The sequence below is a fragment of the Triticum aestivum genome, chromosome 3D, assembly GCF_018294505.1.
Source record: "Triticum aestivum cultivar Chinese Spring chromosome 3D, IWGSC CS RefSeq v2.1, whole genome shotgun sequence".
Taxonomy (NCBI): Eukaryota; Viridiplantae; Streptophyta; class Magnoliopsida; order Poales; family Poaceae; genus Triticum; species Triticum aestivum.
The window spans coordinates 840,352-850,051 of record NC_057802.1 but is presented as its reverse complement, the minus strand read 5'-3'; the positions used below and the strand labels follow the sequence as shown (position 1 = coordinate 850,051).

General features: G+C 41.9%; 1 protein-coding gene across 1 annotated transcript; it reads right to left on the bottom strand.

Annotated features, from left to right (window-relative positions):
• Window positions 1-5,633: 5,633 nt before the first annotated feature.
• LOC123081075 (transcription factor bHLH168-like) lies at window positions 5,634-8,790 on the bottom strand. Its single transcript, XM_044504045.1, has 3 exons — window positions 8,650-8,790; window positions 6,318-6,710; window positions 5,634-5,699 (listed from the first exon to the last, which is right to left on the bottom strand). Exons 1-3 carry the CDS (start codon window positions 8,788-8,790, stop codon window positions 5,634-5,636), a joined length of 600 nt encoding a protein of 199 aa, XP_044359980.1.
• Window positions 8,791-9,700: the final 910 nt, after the last annotated feature.

The window sequence follows — 9,700 nt, the reverse complement described above, 5'->3', positions numbered from 1 at the left end:
TAGAAACAACACGGGGATCAAGAAAGAATGGTGATGGGGAGAAGTATCACTATACCAAGATGTCATACGAGGTGGTGAAATTCTTACGACATTCTTGACATAAAAGATGGTAATACTCCAAGGTAGAACATATCATAAGCTAGATAGCAAGGAAATCAAGGTACAACACAAAACACGAACAAATTTGTGTTGAATGGAAGGCAATAAAATGGTCGATGATAAAACAAATCATCGAGGGCAAGGATGGTATTTCTCATCCAGAATTCGATAGATATCTTGGAAGAGCTCAGAATGTTGATGATGTTCACGTCACATTTGTAGCGAGAATTTATGAAGAGGTAATCGATCGGCGATGACATCAAGTCAAAGGAATGATGAAGCGAAAAGTTATTGGAACCAGGGGTACGACACAAACTCGAAATCAAGCTTGTTGTTCAAGGCGAAATGATATGACGAGGAAAATCGACGTAAGCTTAGCTCATCGTCGAAAGTGGTGCTCCGGGAATAAAGACCAGGTAGCACAGTTAAAATCATCAAGATAATGACATAGCCGAGCAGGCTAGGGATGACGTGATCGAGTACGAACTCGTAAACAAAGGAGATTACTAAGAGTTGTTTAATCGTGATGCGGACTCGATTAAGTTATCGATGTCCTTGAGTGTTTAATAACTCGGAGCCTGTGAAAATTTGGAATCAGTGAGAATGTAATACTTGATGGAGAACTCATAAGAAGTTATGCAGTTCCGTGATAATCTCGAGATACCAGGGGGTAATACTCGACGACAGATCAAAGTAGAGGTTGAAGTGGGGTATTGATCCGTAGAAGATAAGTACTTCATCTCGTCTGAGAAATGGAATCAAAGGAGATCAATCATGGTCAGAACCACGATTCCAAAGGATCAATTCACATATACCAGATGATATTATATCAAGGAAAAAGTTATTATTATAAGAAGCTTCCATGATAGGATCTACATCGTGTCCATGGGCATGAACACAAAGGTTCAAGGTCGACTCCCACTTCTTCATTGCATAACCTTCCATTCGCCTCTCGTATTTTAATAATGACATTAGTTGTCGAAAGTTTTACCTGGTGCAATACCAGATAAGTATGTCCCGCGAATTCTTTCGGGTTCACACAGATTAAGGAAGGCATAGGTTCAACCCATCGGGGCATCGTAGTAAGATATACTACAAACTTCAGGAGTAAATAACACAAGCTCAAAAGTAGAGCATGGTTCACAAAGCAGAGGATACAATTTACCAAAGGCATCAGGTATCCGAGGAAAATCTCACAAGCTTATTTAATATGAAGGACATTGTCGGATAAGATCCGACAAAAGGGTCTGGTGGTCCACAAGGGATCTGATGTGAGCATTAGTACTCAACCAGACGAAGAAAGTATGCCAGGAGATCAGATTATAGAAACAACTGACTAACTCAAAGCTCAATGCAAAGGAATTATAATTTCAAATTCAAGGGATCAGAAGCAAACGCTCTGATTAGGGATGGATAAGTTGAGTAGACTTAGGGGTACAATCGATGGCAAATTTGATTGGTCGAGATCCAGCTCACGTTTAAAATGACGTCTGAGTCGGAAGGATGAATACTAGGATCTGATTGAGGATTGCGAGCATCGCAACAAATTGAATCAACGGTCTCAAAATGATAATGACAAGAGATGCCAATAAGATTACGAGACTTATGGGATTAACCATAATGCAAGCAAACAAGAATTTCAAGAGCAATAGGTTGCTGAGGATTTTCGAAAGATCGAATGGTATTTCGAAGACTTTGTGTAATACATGAATCATTTGGGGATGAGCGGATACTCGATAAGTGCGAGAAATTATTCGTAGGGTATTCAGGTGGCAAAGAACTGCAAGGCAGTAGGCACAAAGTATTCTCGGGGTATTTTGTATTAAGAAGATCGACTGGGAATAAAAGTAAGAATGACAGGTGTAAGTATTTATCCATAGGGATATTTTGGTGGTAGGGAATTGCAAAGGCAACGGGCACAAGGTCTTTAGAGAATATCGGAGAGTATCTTCGAAATCTTCTGATGCAGTCGGCGATCATCTGGACTGAAGGGGCTCCCCGGGAGATAGTATTTTCGAGAACCTAAAGTTAGTTTTGTTTTTAGCAAAATCAATTTACCCGAATAGAAGAGAGCTCAGAGTCCCAGAGTATAGACGAGGAATAAAAGATCCTAATACCACCCAATGGCGACGTGGGCCCGTAAGCCACACAGCCATGTTAGTAAAAGTTTTTCAATGACTAGACTCGACTTCGGCCAAGGAGTTGGAAAGGGGGATTCCTACAGGCAGTTGGCTCTGATACCAACTTGTGACGCCCCCGCTTTGATCGTACACTAATCATGCACGCAAATGTGTACGACCAAGATCAGGCACTCACGGGAAGATATCACAACACAACTCTACAACATAAATAAGTCATACAAGCATCATAATACAAGCCAAGGGCCTCGAGGGCTCGAATACAAGTGCTCGATCTCAGACGAGTCAGCGGAAGCAACAATATCTGAGTACAGGCATAAGTTAAACAAGTTTGCCTTAAGAAGGCTAGCACAAACTCGGATACAGATCGAACGAGGCGCAGGCCTCCTGCCTGGGATCCTCCTAACTACTCCTGGTCGTCGTCAGCGGGCTGCACGTAGTAGTAGGCACCTCCAGTGTCATAGGTGTCGTTGTCGGCGGTGGCGTCTGGCTCCTGGACTCCAACATCTGGTTGCGACAACCAGATAGAAAGGAAAGGGGGAAAAGAGGGAGAGAAGCAACCGTAAGTACTCATCCAAAGTACTCGCAAGCAAGGAGCTACACTACATATGCATGGGTATATGTGTAAAGGGGCATATCAGTGGACTGAACTGCAGAATGCCAGAATAAAAGGGGGATAGCTAGTCCTGTCGAAGACTACGCTTCTGGCCATCTCCATCTTGCAACATGTAGAAGGAGAGGGGAACTGCGGGCGTTAGGGTTAGGGTTTAGGTCGGGGGCGACCTAGTAGGCGACGGGGGAGCGGCGGGTGGCCGCCACGTGGCCATCCTTGGCCGCGGGCGGTCGAACGGCGGCCACCACGCCTCAGGTGAACAGAGGTAAGGGAAAGCCCCCAGATGGGCTGGGCCGTGGCACTGTGCAACTAGAGCCTAGTTGCACAGTAGCTTCTGGCCTTTTTTTTACTTTCCTTTTTTTTAACTGCTTTCCAATTTCTTCCTCTGTTTTGCATTTTCTTTTAGCACCAAATGAGTTTTGTTTTGAACAAAACTTGGCACGTGAATCTAGTACAACACCTTGAGATGGAACAAAAAGGTTGGGGTCAAAAGGAGTTGGCTAACCAATTTTAGAAATTGAAAAGGCAAATTTAAAAGCTGTTGGACCACTAAATTAATTCCCATGGGCATTTTGAGAACTCAAATGAGGTTGGTTTCAACATAACAATGGTTAGGGGAATTTATAGGACAATGTGAACATTTTTGTTTTACTGCTTGAAGAAATAAATATTTGACTTGCATTTTAAATTTGAATTTGAGTTTGGTTTGAAACAAAGGATTAGCAACTTCATTATGATGACATGGCATCATCAGGCATGAGATTACTGTAGCATGACACTGGGGGTGTTACACGTGGGCCGGGTCCAACGTGGCGGGTGTGCCCGGGCGCCCCATATATATTCGGCCGACATTTGGGTTGGATATGAGGGGTGTCGGTTAGTCCGGGCGTTTGAGACCCGTTTGAGGTGTCAATGACCAGGTGGGCCGCCCGGGCGTTCGAGGATGGTTTGGGTCGCCCGACTGTAGATGCTCTAAGATGCCCATGCTGTTATAGTTTCATAATGAGACAGAGCGCACATGCTGGATCGATTTTAGGGCGTTCTGCAGACAGTTGACAGATTATAAAATTATGGTCCCCACGACTTATGCAAAATAATATGTATTTCTACTTGAATTCACACTCTACATGTTATGTTTACATGACTATGACGTGTATAGGAGTTGTCAATTCACCTAATTTAAGCACTTTCGTATTGCTAGTGACAATAAATTAATTCAAGATTTAGTTGTGGCAATTAGTTAACAGAAAATGCAGTATTGTGTTTATGGTTTCGTCTGACATATAAGATGGAAGAATGACACAATAACAATTAAATTAAGCAATCACATGCGGTATTTTGGTCGAATTTACACTCGTCCGCGCACCACCTCGCCCAGAAGAGATCAACTAAACATGCCATAATTTAAAGTCGTAATCTCATGATCTTTTGGTCAGGATATCATGTCTGTGTGCATCAAGGTGATGTACCCACTGGTGGTTTAACCTCCTTTTCCAAAAAAATCATGTGAAATTCGACACTTTGTAAAAGTTAACATTGTTATCCAGGTGCTATATTTCTCCATTTAAATCAATATGGGGGCTGATCCACATGTTATGTTGCATAATGTTATATTTCACCTTTTACAGAGCTACTGTTGTGAGAAACAATCACAATCAAAAAGAAATTCTGATGTGAGAAAAATACATCAGTCACTTCCACGCGCCAAATAAAGTATGTACAAATAGACATGTAGATTGATTCCTTGCTGGTGACTTTTGGGCGGTGCCCAATCACCCTCTTGTTACGAGGAAGAAAGCGAAGTGGAGCATGGGCCCAAAAGCCATCACATCTTCATTCGGCACGTTTACATGCATGCCATATCGGCCTAGCTCTACCTTTCATCCATCACTTCTCTTTTTCTTTTGGAACATCAGCATCAATATATTTGCTGATTCATTATATAGTATATTCAATTGTTAGGCACGATTCATACTTTACTAAATCTTTCTACCATACGCACGCTGACATCCACATATATTTCGTACAAAATTTAATTAGTTTGGAAACTAGAATTTACTTTCTGTCAAAGAATTATTAACTTGACAGTCAATGTCAGGCCAAAGTCTTGATGTTGAAGGTATTTGTTCCTTTCGCCAAAAAATTTGTTCTCGACGTGCAAGTGCAAAATATATGTAGTTTGAAAAAGGCCTCGTGTGTCCACGAGGTTGAATTTCTTTAATCTGGCCAGAACCACTAGCTAACTAAGGAATTAATATTTATATGTGGTGGTGAAATTGCAGCCATTTAGTTAAATAATTATTGTTAAGACACACTGCTCTTTTCGTCCCAGCTGCGCGGTCGATAATTGGGATACATATTGCACAACTCATGGCCATGGATTTGTTCATGCATCTCCACCATGCAATTAGACAACCAAACATTTACCATATTTTAGATATCGAGCAATTAGTACATGGAGTGCACTCCAAATATTAATTTTCCAAAAAAGTTCTCCAGCGATGTACTAACATAGATGCTATTGGTTGAGAGGCTGCATCCAACGATCGAGAAATATCAATGGACAAGGTATGATAGCCCAAAACGTGTTACTATAAATTATAGAGGGTGATAATAGATCGAAGGTTGATCAACTTTTCTTTCCATACATTGATCATGTTGTGAGTTCAACGCTAAGGTGTTTTCATCCCTAATCATCGTCGTTAATGAGCAGACATCATGTACCATTTGTGGGATGTTTATTTATACAGTTACATGTTTTTTTTACACAAATCGACTTACGATCACACCAATGCCCGCATTCGTTCGGAAATTCTTGAAACGTCTATGCCAATTCTGGTGCTGAAAGCCTGCACAATAACAAGAGAGAAATTTATGAAATTAGTTAACTTAATTTGATGCCATGTAGATAACTTTATAATATGATATTTAGATAGAAAATCCTCCATCACAATATGCAATTTTCTTGGAAGCGTCATCTAATTGAATTTAGCTCATACATTGTGGCCAAAAGAGAGAGGCAAACAAAGATGGAAATCAATACAAACTTCTAGGCCAGCTTTCCCCCTTCTTTCATTTCTTTCTATCGTTCTACAGCCTAAGAAAATGATTGGAGAGGGATCTATAGCCCCACAGTTTCACATACGCACAGGGACACTCTAATATTTTCTTTTGTGCCTTCTACTTGTGTATATGTTGCTATTTCAGTTTAATGTTACCTTAGAAACTAACATTACCCGTCAGATGAGTATGAACACATATTTTTTATAAGGCTATCGATCCAAGGTTCCAAAAAGGAAAAATAATATTTTGACACAAAAATCATTTCAATCAGCAAATAATGCTTTTAATGATACAATTTTCATGCCATATAAACTATATTTTATTAGTATAATTAATTATTGGTCGAAACCTTCATCCTAGGACTCGTGTGCGCATTACGTTTTGCAGTGGATGTATGTACGTACCCGGGAGTGTATAGTGTAGAATATTCTGTCGAATGCAACAAAGTAATTAGCGTTAATGATGACGGCCCCTTCTTCCTCAAGAATGGTGACCACCTCATGGAGCTTGATAGGCCTCTCCGTGCTGCATATCAGCCTCACCTCCATGCTTGCATCGTCATATTGCCGCACCTCCACTACCCGTGGTGCTGCCTCCAATTTTTTTCCTCCTTCTGGTGACCCCGCACCGCTGCTCTTGGTAGCAGTGATAGTGGGCGTCGAGATGCCACTAACTCCCAGTAAGGTAGCCATGGCTTGTGCAGAGGCCTTCTTGTGTTGTAGATCATCGACCCGTTCCTTGAGCTTCTTGATGTATGATGCCGCCGCATCCAGGCTGCCTAGCTGGCTCAATGTATCCTATATATGCATTAAAGGAACAATAATATAAACATATTATGAAGTGATTTTTTTATTTGATGACATGATTTCCTTGGCTGATAGTTTTGATAATGGACGAGTTGTATTTTTTCCCAGTTTATTTATGGTGATGCATGTGATTACACGGAACAAACCTTTTGGATTTGAAACTATATTATTCATCCTAAAGTCTGACTCGTGCAGCTGCGCTCGTTCGTTCGCGCGAGCGCACGCGCTCCAGCCGTCAGATGCGATGATAGCGACAGCTAAGGGGACCGCGTCCCATAATTACGGAAGAGATACTAACGCGCATGCATGTGCTAACACACTCTTTATTCCGTTTCATTTTAAAAAAAAGTAATAACTTTTCAACCGAGCGTCGAAACAAAGATCCGTTTTCACCGTTAGGTTTCTCGCGACGAGATCTTCAAAACTAGATCCCATATGAGCACGTTTTGATAATTTTTAAAAAAGAAGCAACTTTGATCCTAAACGAGGCAACTTTAGTTTTAAACATAAGCAACTTTTATTAAATTATATGTACTAATGAATTTATCAAGCAAGTATGTCATATACCACTTAGAAATCACGGCAAATTATATTTTTGACCGTATATGGGCAACTAAGCATCTTCGGCAGCCAACTTTGGTGATGACAACATATTTTTTGATAGGATTGTTGCATGGATTTGCCAGGACAGTTGCTTGGTTTTGTTATTGAAATTGTTTGTTTTTTGTTAAGATGGTTGCTTGGTTTTGTTAGGTTAGTTGCTTGGTTTGCTTAGACATTATGCATTGTGTGTTTTGATAATGTAGTTGCATGGATTTGCCAAGACAGTTGCTTGGTTTTGTTAGGATAGTTGCTTAGTTTTGTTAGGACAGTTGCTTGATTTATTAGGACAATCGATTGTTTTTGTTATGGCAGTTGCTTGGTTTACTAGGACAGTTGCTTGGTTTACTAGGACAGATGCTTGGTTTGTTAGGTCAGTTGCTTGGTTTTTACACAAACCAAGATGATAAGAAGTCATATTAGACAAACAAGAAGAGTTGCTTATTGATAACACTAAAGTTGCCTATATACCACACAGAGTTGCTAAAAAAAGTTCATTGAAACCTATCCATATGGGATCTAGTTTTGAAGAACTCGTCGCAAGAAACCCAATGGTGAAAACGGATCTGAATTTCGATACTCGAATCAAAAGTTATGGCTTTTTAAATTTTTCGAAACTCAAATTAATGCATGCGAACTGACGTGGCAGAGCATTTTCCTAATCACGCGGGGGACAGCAGAGTGTGATTGTTTTCGCGCGCGGGTGGCTGATTTTCCGTTTCTGGCTGTCTGATCGCGCGCGCGGGCGGCTCCTTCCTTTTCTGGGAGAGTGCTCGGGGCTACGATCGGGCGCCCGTGCGCCTGCGAGCCACGTCCATTATTCATAGCATCTTGTGTAAACCCATACTTTCAAACACCGCGCTATCTCGGCGCTATAGCGTTTAGAGGGGCATCATCATGCTAAGTCGATTACCACCAATTCACACGCTATAGCACTAGTTAGCGTGCTAACACTTCTTCCGCTATTTGCCATAATCCACTATTTATAATATGGCTATGGGATCAATTGATGCAGAGGTCGCGGCAATCCTCCTTTTCGAAAGAAAAAAATAATGTGGTTGTACTTTGCACTTGTTTTCCAACCGACCTCGACATGCCATGAACTCCAAAAAATAGTACCTAATGTGAAAATAAATGCCCAGCAAACACTCCTAGTTAACATTCTCCACTTAAATATTCACAATATAAACTCATTAGTTTTTGGAGAGGACGAGATCATCACATAATAAACATGGAGAATTGGAGAGAAACAACTAGCTAGCTATCAATCAACTGTATAAGAAAAAAGGGAACAAGCTAGCATGTGAAGAGAAGTGTGTTCTTTCATTACAGCGTGGGGGGAGTGTTCTTTTGGGATGAGGGACGCGAGCTTCTCGCAGAGCGCCTTCATGCGCTGCCTCCTCTCCCTCTCCGACCTCTTCTTCTCCATCGGTGACGCCGTGCCGCCGGTCACCCTGGCCTTCATCTCCATCTAGCTTAGCAGGGAGAGATCGATCAGCAGCCACGGTCTTAATGCTCTAGAACGAAATTTAAATGTAATGGAGAAGAAGATACCGAGGTGGAGGCAGATGCTAGGTTCATGGCGGCAGCTCTAGCTAGGTAGGTAGGATGCGATGGAGGAGGAAAAAGGAGTGCGTGGCAAGGGCTGGCCGGATCTGAGGATATATGCTAGGCCAATGGGTGTATAGAAAAAATGCCAGGTATATATTGTGTTCAAAATGTGTGTACAGATATACGAGGTATATGTGTGGCTACAGTAGTGGATTTCAGTACGTACACATGCTATTGGTTGGAGTGGGATGGAGAAATTTCAACGGAGCTTTGCAGCTGCGTGTTGCTGTTATATGCTAGCAGGAGCGTACGAACGTATTGCAAAGCTCCGTGTGTTCCGGTGACAAAGCTGACAGCAGCCTGTGCGTGGATCCATTGGTTAAACACGTAGGATCCAGCGTATAACTCCCGGCCGTGGGCGATATATACAACAAGCATAGCATGCATGCAGGATTGGATGCAAGTGGGAGTGGGCCTTCTGCCATATGTACCTAGGCACAATAAACCTTTTTTTTTTGCCAAAATGTCAGATTCATGAAAAAGATTCACCGAAAGTATAAATCACCTCAAACATAATAAAAATTACATCGTGGTTCATGGACCACCGAACGACCATTGCCTCCGCCAGAACGAGCCGTCGACGCGCCGTTGTCACTGCTCCCATACTGTAGCCGGCCTGACCTTGTCGATGACAACCGGAATGTCTTCGTGCACGTGCCCCTAAAGACCAACGCCAACAGCTAGTTATATGAAGTTTTTTACATGATGTTTTCTGGGACCTGTAGGGGTTGCTCTAATAGCATATTTCTGGGCCAGTAGCTAGTTATATG